The sequence below is a fragment of the Rhipicephalus sanguineus genome, chromosome 6 (genome assembly GCF_013339695.2).
Source record: "Rhipicephalus sanguineus isolate Rsan-2018 chromosome 6, BIME_Rsan_1.4, whole genome shotgun sequence".
NCBI lineage: Eukaryota > Metazoa > Arthropoda > Arachnida > Ixodida > Ixodidae > Rhipicephalus > Rhipicephalus sanguineus.
The window spans coordinates 159,998,695-160,017,267 of NC_051181.1; the positions used below are offsets into that span (position 1 = coordinate 159,998,695).

General features: G+C 47.6%; 1 protein-coding gene across 1 annotated transcript in view; it reads right to left on the minus strand.

The window, feature by feature from the left end:
- LOC119396924 (serine/arginine repetitive matrix protein 1) overlaps positions 1-18,573 on the minus strand; it is a gene marked incomplete at its 5' end in the record, with an annotated part of 62,901 nt that overhangs the window by 23,499 nt on the left and 20,829 nt on the right. Inside the window, 3 exon segments of the mRNA XM_037664308.2 lie at positions 304-479; positions 10,876-10,973; positions 12,219-12,380. Of these exon segments, the coding sequence (XP_037520236.1) occupies positions 304-479; positions 10,876-10,973; positions 12,219-12,380 (436 nt within the window).

Here is an 18,573-nt window from a genome sequence, read left to right on the forward strand (position 1 = left end):
CTAAAGATTGCTTTTGTGATGATTTTCGCCAAACATTTCTTAAATGCGAAGCATTTCTTAGAGAACCTAAGGCACTTTGACCGTTTCCTTCATTCCTGCCTGCCCACCTGCCCAGTCAAGGTGCTTTAGTTCAGCTTTTACTCCCACCATCCTTTATGAATGACACATGAAATTAAACATTCAATTTAATTCAATGCGAGGCTGGAGATGTTAGGAAAGGCCTGTCACGCTATTCTATGAGACTTGATAAAGGATGACCGAAAAGAAGCACGCACTTGCACCTACAGATGTAGAGTGACTTACGTTGTTCCCTGCGTGGGCTCATAGCAGGGCGAGGTGGTGGTCTCCTTTCGTGTGGTGGTGAAGGCATTCGACGCCTCTCCTCACGCAGAGGGAGTGGAGACGGTCTGTGCTTCCTGCCAGGGCTTATGCTCCTCCGGTGCCCATGACGGAGCCTAGGCGATGGGCTCCTGTAAGGCCTGAAAGAAAAATTTTAAGGAACAGTGGGAGTGTCCTTGGGATGCTCAATAATGGAGTTTATTGCAAAAATTAACTGAGGCAACTTGGGCAGTTCAGCTGGCATGGGAATGACAAATGCGCAGTAGATGAATTGTGGTTGTGACTGTGGAAATTGATTACAGTAGACTCTTGATAATTCAAACAAATCTGAAATTTTTGGTTCGCCTGTATGTTTTCAGTGTATTCCGCCTAACTCAAACTGCCAAACTACACAAATTCAATTAATTCAAACTTTTTGCTTGCTCATGCTTGGAAATACAGTAAAAGCTCGTGAATTCGGATTTCACGGGACCGGAAAAAATGTCCGAGTTAACCGAATGCCGAATTAACGAATGAACAGGAAAAACAACTTGAAAATCAAGTTGGAGAAGCATACCTTTATTTGCTGAAGTATTTTGTAATGGCCGTCTGCGTTTTCGCTCATATTCCGGCGGACATTACAATTTTTCTTAACTCTTCCAAATGGCCAACAGCACGCAAACTGTTGGAAGTGCTCAGGAACACGTCCTCTTATATCAAAAGCGCCTCCGAGCCTTCCCGTGAGGTGCAATGAGGTCGCGACATCATTAATAATTTTTTGGTTGGTCAGGAGACCAGTCGTGGCGACACAATCATCAATCGCGATGTAGTCCTGAAGGGTCATATCAGTGGGAAGGACAGCATCGAAGGTCGGGCAGTCATCGTCAGTGGACTCGGATGACACCTCGTCGATGCCATCGTAAGCTACGGCATCATGCTCAGGCCTCACATGCAAACACGGTCACAATGGAAAAAAAAAGAACTCCGCAAGAAGAGACTGTGCTGACACAACACAAGGGAAAATGGCGCCGTAGGCGCAGTGAAGCGAAGAAAGAAGACGCCGACGTTCGGTGACGCTGCGATCGCCCCCACTAGTTGATCACAATGGCGATGCCACTCAGGTTTCGGCTTCACTCCAATGGTGCCCCGCTGCTTTACCACACTTTTGTGTAGTGGCAGCCGTCAGCATTTGTCCGAATTAGGTGGTGCAGAGCCGAATTCTGATGAATTAACGAAGATTTGGTCCCATATATTAACGTGCACTTTGGCCGGGACCACTAGAGCCGTCCGAATTTCCGAATTAACGGGTGTCGAATTAACGAGCTTTTACTGTATCTGCTGCCTTTTGCTTCTAACTGAACATTCACGTTCTTATGTCACTAAAATTTACAAACAAAGCTGACTGCCTGCTTACAAAACGTCCAAACTAGCCAAGACGTGCACGTGAACAATTGCATGCTGACTGAGGAAAAGGGGAAAAAAAAACCCCACGCCTGGCCTTGATCTATCACGTGAAGGCTTCTTAAAGTCACTCTTGCCACAGTACACTGGTGTCATGCCAGAAAGCGTCCTAAAGATGGGAAGGGACTACAAGCTGTCACAGGACACAATACATTTCGCCCCTCTTCACATACATGTGAACGCACTGTGTGATAACGAGTACTAGTATGATCGGTGACGTCTAAAAACTTTACTAGCAATCATGCAGAGCTGTCTGTGATGTTGCTGTGGCACTGAGAAACAATAAGCATCACAACGCTAGTTGGTATGTTGCCCCGAGTCATATTTATGAGAACTTCTGATAATTCAAACAAAATCCCAAGGTCCCCTTGAGTTTGAATTATCGAGAGTCTACTGTACAGTAATCCCTCGTTATAATAACGAAGTCAGCGGGACGGCGAAAAAATTCATTATAAGCGGTATTTCGATATAAGTGACCACTCGAGAATAGCTAAAACAGTCGAGCTTTAATGGCGCTATGACTGCGATGAAGTCAGAACACAATGTATTCAGTGAAGCAAAACTTTATTCAGGTGAATCTGGCGCGCTGCTCTGTGGAATTTGACAGCTATTGTTCATTCCGCAGTACAGTCGCCGACCGATCTTGGGGACCTGGCGGGGACGGCAAAATAGTCCTAAAAAGTTGTTAATACATTAAAATGAAGTATACTTGGATTAGAGCAGACTAAAAAATCTCCAGTCAAGCTATGCTTCATGCTACGCTTGGGGACAAGCAGATTTGGTTGTATTCAGGCTAAAGTAACGTCAGAGCGTTGGCGATTGCTGCCGCCGACCGTTGCGGGCGGCACAACTGGTGGCACCCGCACCAAGCACACATAATTTGACGCCTGTCACAAAAAGATGCATGTCATGTCTCGTCTGGTTGATGGGATTCAATGACACAGTGCAGGGTTCTTAAGCCTGCACTCACACAGCACAGTACGTGGGCCTCCAGCATTTCACCTCCATCGAAACACAGCTGCAATCGAACCCACCTGTTTCAGGTCAGTAGCCAAGTGCCGTAACCACCGCGACGACAGACAAAAATCTGATGTGCACAACGTCTCAGACACACACCTGACACACCATAACGACGACCACGTGTGGAATGACAGCTGAAAAAACAAATGCACCAAAAAAACCCCTACCGGCGTATTAAGAGGGGACACGGGTCTTTGAGACCGAAAATCAGAAAAAAAATCTAATTTCTGAGAACGTTTTATTTGGATTGTGCCGCTACTGATGCATAACCTCGCCAATTCTCATGCGTCTTAGATCAGTACAGTGGTGGGAATGCCTTCCAGCATTTTGGAGCAGCCATTGGAGCAGGAAAAATCTGCTTTTGGAGCAGCTACCCCTGTGTTTGGAGCAGGCACGGACTTTTCATGAAATACACAGAGGAAGAAAATTTAGCCTAGAATTTAGCCAAGGTGCCTAGAATTAGCCAATTTAGACTAGAAATTCAGCCAAGCTGCAAAGAAAGCCCGCGAAATACAAAAAAAAAAAAAATTCCACGTGACTAGCGCACTCGCGCGCCGTGATCGTGCTGCTCCCAGCCGTGGTAGCCACCATAGCCGTGGTTTGACCAAACGAAATCAGCTGCGGCCGCGACTCGCCGGCTCCGTTGCAGTGGTAGGCCGATAAGTTGGCGGTTGTTGCTTGGCCCGCGCTCGCTAAAACTTGCACCGTCACGCGCGCCAACTGGCTGACACGGGCCAAGAAACGACCGCCAACTTATCGGCCTACCGCTGCAACTAGTTTGACGAAGCCGGCGAGTCGCGGCCGCAGGTAATTTCGTTCGCTCAAACCACGGTTGAGAGCAGTACAATCGCGGCGCGCGAAAGCGCTAGTCACGTGTTTTTTTTTTTCGTATTTCTCGGGCTTCTTTGCAGCTCGGAAGAAATGGTACACGTGAGACTTTCTTTCTCGCAAATAATGCAATGGGAGTTTAGGAAGACGCTCTCTAACTTTGCAAATCCCATTTCTTGCCTAAAGTCAATATTTAGCCATTGAGTTAAATAATCCTAATTAACAAATTATTTCCAAAACAAAAAAAAATATCCATAATGCGTAAGGTGGCTTTCAGCAATATGTAAATGATTTCACTCAACTGCCTCTAATATTGCATTTTATAACCCTTGGCATAAGTTAGCTGGGACACCCGACACACACACACACACACACATAGTTACACTGCGTGCCGCGATAACGTTTTACGCAATAGAAGTTTACTCCGCCACTGAACTTGCTGACGCCACAGTGTCTTCTGCCTTTTCGACAAGTACGGAAATCGGTCGATAAATAATTCTTACTTCCGTGCGATTGCAGCGATTCAAGCATTGGGAAAGAACGAATGTGAGGTGGCGGCCACCGACGACCGCGCCAGTATGACGTATCGCTGAGAACCCTGTCGCAATAAGTATATTCACATAACTTCTCGGGCATGCCTGTCGCGTCACGCTGCTTTAAGCCTACTGCACGCATTTAGCCGCCGATTGTTGCTGCTCGTAGCGCCGGACCGCGTTCACACGCGCACTGCTTTGTAGAAACGAAAGCAGCTCGCTGTTGCGGAGTTGATCGTTGCGGATCGTGCACACAGAAACCACGCTACACTCACGCCATTACGATAAACGCACGCGTACGGCACAGCAAGCGCAGCTCTGTCGTAACCATACTGCACGCTTTTACAGTGCAGACCACTTATAACGTAACCGCATATAGTGCAGGACCGGTTATAATGCGGTCTTTTTCGACTCCCGTTTACCCTCCCATAGAACCGCATGTATACGCATACCGCTTATTATGCAGTCCCCCAAGATGAAATACCGTTTATAATGCGGTTGCGAGAAAATATTTCTGACAAACACGGTAGCGAGTAAGGTACGCCGCTGGGGAGGGAGCGACGAGGTCGAAGGGCGAGGGCACGCACAGTGAACGAACGAGGGGCGGAGGGAGGAAAAAGACCGCGGCAGCGCTGTGCGGGCTCGCCGAGTGGGGAAGGATGGTGGTTGCCTAGGCGACGGAGTAGCCTTTGCACCGGCGGCGGCAAGGCTCCGCGGCCGCTTGCCGGCAGCGCGTTACGCGTGGAACGTACGATAGCGTCCTCATCAAGTGCGCTTTAAAGTAAGTTTCCTGTCGGGAAAAGCGTCGTCGTTATCACACTTGCTACAGATATCGCGTTTGCTACCTCGTCCGCAAATTGAAAAGTTTTGCGGCTTCATGACGCGAGCTTTCGCCTTTTCTGCCAGTGCGCGGACTTAAACGAGCTTGGCGGGCTTTTGTCGCCGTTGATCTCCCAGCCGCGAACATAAACCGCACAAACTTTGTATCATGCGCGCTGTTCTTGGGTTAGTGCATGAGTGCGATCTTTTCAACGTCCGATCTTCATGTTGTCTTGGAGAAACTTCCCACGACAACATGCTGAACCGCACGCTAGGCCTAATCAGCGTTGGTTGCTTTTCGGTAGCGGTCGCGGGCGATGAAAGTTGCGGTTTTGTGCGGAATCAACGAAACTTTTTGCGATGGCTGCACTTGAAGGGAAGAGAATCATATCGTTAATGAAAACGAGGGAATGGTTGGCACATGCAACTCTCGAATGGAGGTTCCGGGTTCGATTGCAATGTCTTGGACATCGCGTGCGCGCCCGTGAAATCGAACGATCGGTACCGCTCAGCACGTGAAATTTCGGTCGCGATTCGACATGGTTTCTGTGTAATGCACATACCTCGAGGTGGCCTGAAACGTAGTGGGCGAATTTCCGCGAAGGCACTTTGTTTTGTTTGCTTTTTCCCCCCGTGTTCATTTCGTTGGCAATGCGTGTCTTTGGCGGTTAATTTTTGAACATTCGGAGATTTAAGTGGTTGTAAGCGCCTCACATTGCATATGTCGATTATCGGACACGCGAGGCTACATGCTCAACACGTTTTGCGCAAGTGCAGCCTTTGTAGAAGGTTGTTTTGGTTATAGTGCGGTACCGCTTATAGTGCGGTACCGCTTATAGTGCGGATATTCGCGACTCCGGCGACTTACGTTATAAGCGGTCTATACTGTATTAGGCGACAACACAAATGCAACTCCGTCCGCTGCCAGGACCGCTAGAGCATCAGCATCGAGGAGTGCGCATCGCTTGCAGAAAGCGAAGGTTCCGGCGCGGTTGCAGTGCTGCTAGCGTAGCTAGGGCTAGGGTACCAGTGCTGCTGTACCGTTGCCACTGATATTGAATTGCGTCGGCTGTCACGACGGCTGGGACGCTAGTGGCGCCATTAACAAATGCAGCAGCTCAAGATGGCGACCACGACGTACATACAGTGGAACCTCGTTAATGCGTACCTGCCGGGAACGCCGCATAACTACGCACTAAACGGTAGTACGCATTAACCACCAAGTAAAAATTTGCATCTCCTCGCATACGCCATCGCCGCCAGCAAAGAAATAAATACAGTGCCACAGCAGATATTGCCTAAAGTACCCACTGCAAAGCTTTTTCTTTCTTTTTCCCAAACTGGAGAAAAGATTCTGGTACTCTCGCACGGACCGTCCGATAGTGCCGATAGCGCGTGGTGGCGACGCCAAGGAGCATTTCGTAACTATTACAGGGTCCGGTATACGCAGTGACCAACCAACATAGCGACAGAACGGACAGTGTCGGCTTTCCGCGGTATATGTGTGTGCGTCTGTACTGCGATCTGCTACTAAATGAAAACTGACACAGTTCCAGTGAAACGCGGTACGGCTGCGTGGAGCCGATCGTCTCCTGGCTAGTTGCGTGCAGCGCGTCGCCTTCTCGGCACACGGCATTACTGCCGGGCCGCCGGGCCGCTTGCTGTACCGCACGCGCGCATTTGTCGTGGGAGTGTTCTTCGTACCTACTTCGCTCCAGACCGTGCACAGATGCGGCGATGAGCACAGATGAGCTTGTTCGGTTAACGCGGCGATGACGAACTTCCTGCAAGCGATGCGCACTCCGTGACGCTCTAGCGGTCCTGGCAGCGAACGGAAGCGTGGTCGCCCAATAAAAGCACGCAGTATGGTTACAACAGCGCTACGCTTGCTGTACCGTACGCGTGCGTTTAGCGTGATAGCGTCTATGCAAAGAGGTTTCTCGTCGCCCACGACCAGCAACGCGCAACTCCGCAACGGCGAGCTGCTTTCGTTTCTACAAAGTGGCGCGCGCTTGAACACGGCCCCGCACAACGAGGCGGCAGCGATCGGCGGCCCAGCGCGTCGTCGCCTATTAAATGCGTGCAGTAGGCTTAAAGTAGTGCTGCGCCGCACGCGTACCCGAGCAGATATCTGAAGATACTTATTGTGATAAGGTTGTCGGCGATAAGTCATGCTGGCGCGTTCGTCGGTGGCTGCCGCCTCACCTTCGTTCTTTCCCGATGCTTACCCGCAAAGGCATCGCCGCAATCGCGCGGAAGTCGGAATCGGTGATAGACCGATCTACGCACTTCTCGAAAAGACGGAAAACCTTTGGCGGCACATTGTGGCGTCGGGAAGTTTAGCAGCGCAGTAAAATTTTATGGGACAAAACGTTATCGCGGTACGCAGGGTACGCACTAACCGGTAGGCGTAGGGTGAAGCACTACGGCTTATGCGGTCAGCGAATGCATTAGGCTCTATGAGACTCGGTCGGGGATTCGTCGCAACTACGTTTTAACCGTTAGTACGCTTAAAGCGGGTACGTATTAACGAGGTTCGACTGTACATCCACTCACGAAGCGCGCTGTCCACGAAACATTAGTTTTGGTTCCTAAAACCATGTTGTGGCGCAGAAATGGCGCAAATTAGGCAAAAAAGACCCTTTTGGAGCAGTGTGGAGCAGCAATTGCCAGTTGGCGCAGATTGGCGCAATTGGCGCAGGTTTCCCACCACTGTCAGTATTTTAGCCGTGACAGCATTTTATGTGCCATCAGCGAGCTAAATTTTTAGCGATGAACGCGTAAAAAACGGGATTATTCAGCGCCGCACTGATGCCGTTCTACGTTCCCTACAGCAGCCATCTTGGTCGCATTCGAAAGAGCCGCGCTTTTTCTTGAATATTCCACCGCCCTTGTTTCCGTCCACTCAGAATTCACATCGAAAATCCGCGCCAAAAAAAGGTCCCGCCGCGTGAACCCATTGGCACAGTGAGCACACGTGACTAAATAACGCTTTCCGATTCGTCGGGCCTCCCGCGCTGTCTGCTGCAGCGCACGCAAAGCGGCAAGTTCATCTCGCCGTGGTATCACTGTGTTGTTCTCGTCGATTTATGTCGGTAAAGTTCCAACCCGCGCAAGCTGGCAAGAAATTGGAGCAGGCGTTTTTGATCATCCCCAAAAAAGACTGCACGTTGCAGTGGCTTACTGGCACGGCCCCAAGTGAGCTAGACGAAGTGCGCCGCAGCCGCCGGGAGTGAATTAAGCCTACGCTCTCGGCCGCGTTTTGGAACTTTGATCGTGGCGAAGCCATATCGAAAGTTGCGCAGCGCTCATAAATTCGAAAAAAAAAAAAAAAAAAGCAAGATCACGGCTCGAGTGCATCAGAAGCGCATCCAGCGGAGGACGGCGTGGTGGCGGAACGCGATTCATCGGTCGAAATGCCGACTTCACCTGTGTCGGCGGCCGCCTCGACGAGGTCAGTGATAGGCAGCGTTGTAGAAGGATCGACACGACGTTCTTGACAAGTGCCGATCGTGCGCAGCAGCAGATACAGATTGAAGATAAGATCTCCAGCTTATCGGCAACTTCCGCTAGCGAGCGCAAGCTGCGGACGCTCGCAACAGCATGCGAGGGCTCTGACCCGACGGCGGCTAACTACGGGATCGTCGACTTCTCCGCAATCGACAAACTGCTTGAAAGGACATGCACTGGGGCCATTTCGATTGGAAAATGTGATAAACTACTCTCCTGGTGTCTTATAAGGCATTTATTTGCAAAGTAAAGCATTTTTACTTATGTAGCGCTCTTTGAAGGTACAGAGTTTTGTTTTTTGCTTTTTTCTCAGTTTCAATTTTTTGGCCACCTTTCATTCTTCTGGCAAGCGTTTCTCAGCTTTGGTACACTCGGTTTTGATCATTTTTGTATTACTGAAAAGCTGGATGTTTAGTGAGTGCAACAAAGTGTCATATGTTACTATAGAAAAGCGTAAATTTTTACCAGAGAGAAAATAACAAAAATATATTTTCTCGTTAGTTGAATGACGAACTTTGAAGCTTCATAACTTATGTTGTAGGAAAGCTAGAACCATAAAATTTGCTTTTTGCACTCTTTGATAACTGTAGAATGCAATGACATTTAATTCAGCAGGATCCGAGTAGCCAATTTATTAAAAAGGTGATCAAACGAAAATTTAATTAATGATTAATTTAAAAAATTGTCGTAAGGGCTACATAAAAACTGAGTTCATATTTGATATTTACACATGTAAATACATGATCACTGATGTTTTCATCATCCTAACTTAAATAAAAAGATGCTTTATGTCAAAGTGCCTCCTCCCCCCTTAATGATGACGATAAGGCTGACTGAAAGAGAAAAGTTGCGTCTCCTAGAGCGTTTTGCCAGCCAAGGAACAGCGGGCATGGCCTCCGAAACTGCAAAATTGCGCGCACTGCCAATCTTGGAGGATACATAATTAGCCACTGGAAGCCAAGCCAAACTTCCCACAGCCAGCCGAAAATTCAACATGGCGGCTTTCAAAACCAAGCGGTGTGGCTCAAAACAGTCCGAACAATCGAACTTTAAAGCATAAAGTCTTCCGAAAAAAAAAAAATCGGTTGCGAAAATGTATTAGTGCTGTGGAAACCTTAGCGGTGCATTTATGAAGTTCAAAACATCCATGAAGTCCATATTTTTGGAGTCTGAAAAATCCCTCGGCGACTGTAAACAGCCGGGAACACTGGGCATTTGCTTGGTACCCGTTACTAGGCGGTAATCGGTCGTGGGTTTGATACCTTGGAGGACTGTTCTGGGCCTGCTTGAGACGTTGACGGCATAAATTTGACACTGTATGCGCAAAAGGGCCGCCGCCGTTCGGCGACACATCCGCTTGCCACTTTGTTCTAAGCGGGCCAAGCTCTTAGCACACTTCGAGTAATGTGCCTTAATTTGAGCCCCCACCTCTGCCGCATCTCTCATCTCCATGTTGGAACCAGCGTTTTCTTGAGTTAATACATTTGCGACCGTAGCGCAGCTTGAAAGGCAGCTTTGCCGCAATACGGCGGTGTGATGAGGTGAAGCATACTGAAAATCTAGGGACCACTTCCAATCGGATGATGACTGTGTCTTGGCAAAGTTCGACCGTAACAAAGCTAGAAAGGCAGCTTTGCCGCAATACGAGAGTGTAATGAGGTGAAGCATATTGAAAATCTGAAGGGGTCACTTTCAATCTGACGTTGACTGTATTTGTTTTGGGGAAGTTTGAATAATTCGAATAGTAAAATTCCAGTGCGAATCGAATTGAATAGCAAACACTATTCGAAAAATATTCGAAATTTCGAATATTCGCACACCCCTACTTAATATGCATGCGTTTGGGTCGGGACCGGAAGAAATTTCGAATAAAGCGATATTTCGAGTAAAGCGATTTCGTTATAACGAGGGATTACTGTATTTTTCAACCATACATTTTATAACTACTAAGCAGCAGCAAGCAAACCTAGTGCATTTGTACATTTAAACAATACATGATTGCTTGGAGATTTAGCGTAACAAGTAATTCAATGACGTCTGAAGCCACAAGCACAAAGATTATAGACAAAAACAGCATCCGTCACTCCCATGGTAGACAAATGAGCATAGCACCAGAATTCATAGTCATTTTTGTAGGAAGCCTAAAAATCGTAAAAGCAACACCATTTATCATGCAGGGTTCGACTGTTGAGTGCAAGACTTAGAAAATAATTTGACACTTCAAAACACTTGAGGTGCAATAAGAGAGTTGGTTTCAGTTCATAATAAAACTAAAGGGCACAAAAAGGGATCTAGGACAACACAGAAAACAGGACAAGCACTTGCCTTGTCAGCTATCCCTTTCTGTGTTTTCAATGCCCAGTGAAATCTGCTAATAATGACCTACCTGCCACGTGGAGGGCTTGGCCGTGGTCTACGTCTTTCCGGTGATGCCGAGGCCCCGGAACCAGAGGACGACGCTGAGCCACTTCGTCTGCGGCCACCCTGCCACACAAACACCAAGAAAGGCCTTCCGCATAAGCTCTGCGAAAACCTGCCTGTGGAAGTTCTCAATTAAATAGACAGAAATGCAAAAGCAATCTCAACTGGCAGCTGTAGCACAATTAGCTGACAAGATTAGGCTTGTGTGAATATTCGGGCACTTAGAATGTTTGAATGAATATTACAGTAGTCAAATTCGCTTCGATTCGAATTTAAATTATTGGAAATTTCAAAGCATTCGAAATGAACGAATAGGTGTATATTAGTCCACATTTAACCCCCCTGAAAAGGTGGCTTCACTGCAGTAGAAGAGTGCTATACCGTAATACACCTTTCCAGGAAAAATTCGCACAGCCACGAAGCCCCACTTCAAGGTTAAATGAACATCCATCAATTCATCATTTTTTACGTTTAAAAGCTGGTTATTTTATACCGGCTTATATCTCCAAGTATAGTAAATTTTAAGACGTAACATATTTAAAGGTCATCACTTACATTCTACCAAAAGTTAACTCCTGCTACTATTCAAAGTTCCTTCCACTTCGATTGAACCAAAAAGAATGACATTTGCACATGCCTTGTTTCAATTTTATTAAAATACTGCGCAGGTTAGTTGGATCATGAGAAATATGATCATTTTTCTTTATCATACGTGATATATACCATTCGAATTCGATTTGAAATTATTCGACCAAATCACTATTAGCTTTGAACCTAAAAGTTACTATTTGCACAAGCCTAGGCAAGACGCTTAACAATTTAGGAAAAGCGAACCTTACTGTAGACGTTCATAAACAGACAAATACAAAACCAATCTCATTTGGCAGCTCCGGCATGATCACCTCAAGATGCTTTAGAACTGAGAAGTAAGAATTTCAATAGCTGCGTGAATTTAAACAGACAAATAGCACAAATTACAGCTTTAATTCATAATATATTCCCACACGCATGGTGTAAAAATTCTAAACATCTTTCTGCCTCAAACTACAAAAGGCCGACATGTTAATTTCACGTTGTTCCCAAATTCACAGCCACCGGTCACCCCACTGAAGGACGCGGTGGTTGAAAATAGAGACCCGCAAGATTTATGGTGAGTGGCAAAACACCATAAGCATGTCACCAGAACACCCACCTAAGTAAGACACAAAGCCCCTTGTTTATTTCCCATGTTAGTGAATTATGTAACACCAGTAATACACACGATTTACAATAAAGGAGGTCTATGTAAATGTGCAGATGCACACTAACCCGCCTGCGTCCAGTTCCTCTAGACTTATCACCAGGTGGCCTTCGGGCAGCTGGGCTCTCGTCCGAGCTGCTCGCTGACTCCTCCTGGCCCTGAGAACGGTAGTGGCGCTTCTGTTGCACAGAGTTTTTGCGCTGGCCCAGTTTTTCCAGCAGAGGAGAGACCTGAGCACACAAATGGGGGCAAAGCAGTGAAGACTTCCCCCTATGGATGTACACTTGCGCCGTCAATACATCATTCCACAACACTTTGCCAGCTTATGGCCACAAAACACTGAGGTGCTTCCCAAACTCAATGATGCCACCGAGGATTTCTGATTTGGAGCAATTTTTGGAGCAGCAAAATATCCATTTTGGAGCACTTTGAAACAGCAAAAATTTCCACCTTGGAGCAATTTGGAGCAGATAATTTTGCATCTGGGAGCACTCTGGAGCAGCTAATTTTTACATATCGGAGTGCACTAGAAAAAGCAAATTCCACTAACATTGAAGTGCCTGAATAATTATTACGGGGCTCTTATGAAGAGCTAGACATATTTCGATTCATTGCAAATCTCATGGAAAAAATCAACTCAGGAGAGCTCCGTATTTCCCTCGATAATGCAAAAATACGGTCTCATGCAGTCGAGTGTTCTGGATTAACCTCTTCGGTGATTATTTTAAACACTAGCAAATAAACAGAATAGCGGATCAATAAAACTGTACTTTATGAAATAACGCTCTAAATACATCCATACCGTGTACAACAGTGCATCAATGCTAAAGAGTCACACGGTCCCTAATGCATTCTCCTAAGACGACTCCAAGGCGAAAGCCCGGTTCTTCTCAATCGATGTGTTGATCCTCCCTCTCTGCAGGCTTTCTGCACCTCACATGGCTTTGCACTGCCTCCGTGATCGGCGCACCGATCACGGAAGCAGTGCAAAGCGAGGACGTCATGATGATGTCACAAGTTCTGACGATCTATGACGCCCATCATGTGATTATTATTTTATGCATAAATCGATTGACGCTGCCGACGGTCACTTTTTGTGTATGATGAAGCATAGGCTTTCACATTAATATTGCGTATTGAACGTTAACAGCCTGGCTTTACGTACCAAACTGTCCTCCATCATGGCACCTCTGTGCCGTGCACGAAACAGCCTCACTTATCATCCACTTCACAGAGTGGAATGTCTCCTCAATTTCTTTTTAATTTTTATTGTGATAGCAATTATATAGACACTGTCGATGGGTTTTTTGCCGTCGCTGTTGCCGTAACCATGGCCTCCGAGATGGCGGGCGCAAACATGCCGAGCGCCCGCCATCTCGGAGGCCATGCCGTAACTTTCCGCGTGAAGTCTAAATTGATAACATCACACCACGCATTCTACCAGCGGGTAAAAGCTCGCGAGCGCTGGCGACGAACGCGGCTGAAGCGGAGATTAAACGAGCCGGTCGTCTACGTCGCACGGAGAGCGCACGAGATAACATTTTCTCGCGTGCGGGCCTGCCGTCGACTGCTCATCAGAGACGAAACACTCTGCCCACCTTTCGTAAGGAGTATGACGGGACGCCAGGAGAGGAGTGTGGGGGTCGGGGGACTGCATCGCTCGAAGAGCGCATTCACCGACGCACGCATTATCTCGAGGCATCAGGAGACGGCTTGTAAACTTGTACTCTCAACGTTTACTTTGCGTTTAGAGAACTCACAGCACGAAAACCACTTCGGTTCCTGGAGCGGCCATATTCCCTTAAACCAGTGTTTTGCTGAGTTACGCGAGAATGGATCCAAAAGAGTTAGCTGCTAGCCTTACTTCGTGTAACAATACAATATGTTGGTATCTCATTAATTGCTTCGCCCTTAAGCGAAACTGAGTTTTTTTAACCGTCAGATATTGACTCTGAAAAGCGAGGGGTGGGCGTGTAACATGACGTAGCCGCTTCGCAGTGGGCCGCCAGAGACAGGCCCGCTACTGACAGCTGCGCACATTAAAACGCAATCGCGGCTGCTCCGGCCAGGAGGCATGTTTTTATTAATGAGATGAAATTTAGTGCGATAGCAATTATATGGACACTCTAGACGGGTTCTTGCGGTCATTTCCCGTACGTATAAAGTCCAAATTGATAGCATCCCCCCGCGCATTGTATGTTCTACCGCGAGTAAAAGCACACGAGCGGGGCCGACAAACGCGGCTGAAGCAGAGATCAAACGAGCCGGCCCATCTCCGTCGCTCGGAGGACGCATGTGATAACATCACCCTGCTCGGAAGGCCTACCATCAAAGCAGAGAGGCAACACCCTGCCTGTCTAGAGTGCCTGAAAAGACGCGCGGGAGAGGGGGATATGATGATGTCGCTAGAGCAGCAACATTTAACTTTGATTCTAAGGGCGCGCTCGCGATCGCTGACGCGGCTATCGGCAGCCATGCGCGGGCCGCTCGTATACCCTTCTACGTGCTGCGCTCTCAACGCGAACAGACTGTGCGGAAAGAGCACCTCGCTGGAGCGGCTGTATTCTCTTACACCAGCGTTTTGTAGAGTTACGCGAGATCGGATCCTTGCTATCATATTCATTGCTTCACGCTTGCGGTGAAACTGTGACTTTCTTTAAAAAAAAAGCAAGCAAAAAATTCGAATTGGAACCCTAGCACTCACAAGCTCGAAAAGGCGGGGCTTTTAAAGGGGCCCTGCAACACCTTTCTTAGTTATATTGGAATAGTCTCATTATTGACGTATGACTCTTCACGAGTCATACGCCGCAAAAATTTTTCGAATCCGTCAAGTCTAAGTGGTGTTACCAAATTATAGAGATCACGTTCCGCAGCTTTCTCCCTCAACTCAACGCCGCGAGCGCGCGGAAAGCTAGGCAGCGAATCGAGGGAGCGAGCGCAGAGGAGCGAGGCTCCGCCCAAGAGAGCCGGCGGAGTTTTTTTTTTTCATTTTTTTTCTCTCTGACGTCTGGGCGCAACCACGTGGTCTGTGCCGCCACTTCCGGTCGGCTTGTGTCGTTCTCGTCGAGCGGAGCCGATCGGCACTGTGTATCGCGCGTGCTTGAAAACTGTGCGTCGGTTTGGTAATGTTGGGTGTGCACCTCGAACGTCGTAGTGTTTTCATCGCTCTGCCAACCATGGAAGCAAACCTGCTCGCTCGTTTGGAACGAATGACAGCTGAGATCGGTTTCGGCCCATACTCCGATACACCGCCTCGTAAGACGGCACTGGCAGACGACCCCGAAGCGCCGCCATTACCGGACGCCAGCATTTTTATCGGAGACACGCTGCGCCCGTGCCTCGGTCGGTCGTGAGAACGTGCCGACGATGCAGTTCTCAGCTGACGAGGCAACACTCGAACGGCTGCCACTCTCAACGGCAACCGGCGATGGTCAAAAGCACAGAAATATTCACGTTTTCGGCACTGCGCATGGCGAAGAAAATGGAACCACGCAACTACGAGCAGACGAGCTGTCGGTGAGACCGGAAGAGCTAATAATAATGTTTGTTCGGTGTTTTTAACGCGATAACAGAATATAAACATACATATTATCTACTTATTGAACTCAAAATTAACAACGAAAGTAATAATGAGGGTGTTATCGTGATTATAACATCAGCCAATGGTGGAACTGCCGACAATCGCGTCATATTTCGCGGACTAATACATCATTTGTCGAGAGAAGAGAAAGCGATTTTCAGCTGACTTTGAGAATTTATTGTAAATTCCAGGCCGTGCGCATCGCTATAATATTTGGCTCGCGTGTTCTCGGGAGCCGCGACTACCGATCGGCAGCGCTTTTTGAGCATGCTCGAAAAGTGTTGCAGGGCCCCTTTAAGGGGTATTTACCGCAGAGTGATTACAAACCCGGATGTGCTGGTAAAAGGAATTACGAAAAAGTTCTTCTGGATGAAGATCCATGAATAAAGTATATATCTGAGGAAAAGTGTCAATGCGTTCCCACCGTCCATGTGCTCTTCCATAGACGCGAAGCACGGAAAATTCGTTATTGTTCCATATATCTACTGCTAGTGATCCCAGATTTCATTCCGCGATGTCCAGAAACTGAATTGTGACAGTCATTTTAGCGGCACGCGTGTAGTTATTACTGAACGTTGCTTTCATTACGCGCCGTGCGATGCTTGAAACGAGCTATCAGCAGTGTTTCTAGAACAGATGACGTCCGCCAATGAATCGCCGCCACACTTTCAAGCAGCCGATTGGCCAGACGTCACGAGCCTCTGCGAAGAGCGCATTTTGCTGTCAAGCAGACTTGCAGAACAGAAGATGCGTTGGCACCGTGCATGGCGTAATGGCTTATCGGCACGCATGCGTGAGCACTGTTTATTCAGCGGAATAATTCTAGGTCCGTGGTTGTAACTTTGACGGCCCCAAGATCAAGCTGCACTTGTTTTGATGTGCCTGCGGTGCGACTGCCGGTGATAGACACCCCCAAACCCGTGACTCTGGCGCAGTTTGGCGCACTTTGGCGCAGTTGGCGCAGGAGTGGAATCACTGCAAACTGTTCTGCAAATGAAACTGTATTGATGGGGCCCTGTTCCCGAGTAACTTCTGCACTCTGCAGCCATGGCACACGTAAGAAATATGAGCTAAGAAAACTGTAAGAGTGACATTGGTGAGCGACATACAGTAATACCTCGTTAACTCGAAGTAGTAAAAATCAGAAAAAATTTCGAGATAAGCAGATTTTCGAGATAAGCAAAGTTGGGCAAATTCCATTGAGAAGTTCAGTTCTATCTAGAAACGTTATTTATACTGACCAGTTTCTTAACAGGAGCGCCTAACTGGCTCTTTGTAAAGGTTTTGAAGAAAAATAATGACATACCAGCGCTATTAACCAGCTGTGTTTTTCGGCACTGCCTTTTTATTTAGTGCAGAGAGACCGACTAAGGCTGGTCTGCCTCTCAGTAACACTTGCACCTAGCAAAGCTTTCTCGAGTTGCTTAACACATCGCACGTGCCGATCATCCACGCCGCTGCACTCAAATTTATTTCGCATCAAGCGAAGCACGTTTCTTGTTTCGGCGGATGTCGTCACCCCTCGAGTAGCTGCGTCCACGCTGCCGCGATCACTGTGCGTGACGCAACGTTGTTTGGCTTAAGAAAATGGTCAAACCAGCCGATGTTGCAGGCTAGGTCAGTTTAGCCCACCGCTAAGTCCAGAGAATCGGCCTTATCTGTCGATGTCACTGGAAGGGGCTCCTCTCGCACGATGCCACACATTCAGCGCCGTTTTGACGTCCGGAAACTTTGAGCCTCGAATCCGTTTCTTTGATTAGGGCTACCTTTCTTTGTAGCATCAGTGACTTGCTTTGCTTTGGTGGCGTTATCCTCACCACATCGCACGGCCGACGAAAAAATCCGCGCGACGTGCCTTGCGTAAATAAAATGCTGAAATCGCATCTCTGACGGTAAACAAAACGTGTACGACCCGAGCTATTTTACAGGGCCTCCTTATGTGCACGTCTATAGCGTCACATGACGTGACACAGGGTTGCTCGACAAAGTTGGTATGCCGCTAGGTTCCGACGCTTTAGGGAACAGTGTCCACTTCGTCTAAACGCGGCAGCCTCGCGCGAACCTTGTGAAACGTATGACATTTTGCCGCTAGTATTTTGTGAAACGGTTCGGCGGCGAAGTTTTGGTTCCATTCTCAGTCGAGATTTCGAGATAACCGGAAGTGGGCACGGAAATACTTCGAGATAAAGGGCAATAAATACATTGCACCTATGGGAAATTGATCGGTACCGCGGAAAACTTCGACTTAGCCGATTTTTCGAGATATGAGAGTTCGAGTTAACGAGGTATTACTGTATTAAAGTGCTTATATATCTGATAATTCGTTGGCAGAAACAAGAAAAGGTGTCCTTCACGAGTGCAGATGTCCTGATACACTCAAACGCTACGTGCTGACAAGCTTGGATATTTGCTTACATTCAAAACTCAGTATTATGCTGAATAAACAGTGTTAGAAATATTGTTAAGTATGCAGTTTGTCAACACAAGAAAGAACTAGTAGGAGATCATGGGGGCACTGCACTGGAAGAACAAAATAAGCCGATGGGGATGGTGACCCTGCAGGCCTGGCTTGCATACATGCTGAGATGTCAGAATCTACTGGCTGACAACTTAATTTCTGCTTTATTTGTTTACAAGTACTGTTGAACCACATCAACAGACAGGACACTTGTCACGGTTATGCGTTAATGAGTAGGACTGTGTCTGATAATCGCAAAACCGGATTGTAAATTGTAGCACCGCTTCAAAATGCCCACCAGATATCAAAACTAGAGCCCCATTGTGGTGCTGTAAGAGTAAATTCGCTCAAACATGAGTAATGTTGGAACACGCTTTTTGAATCA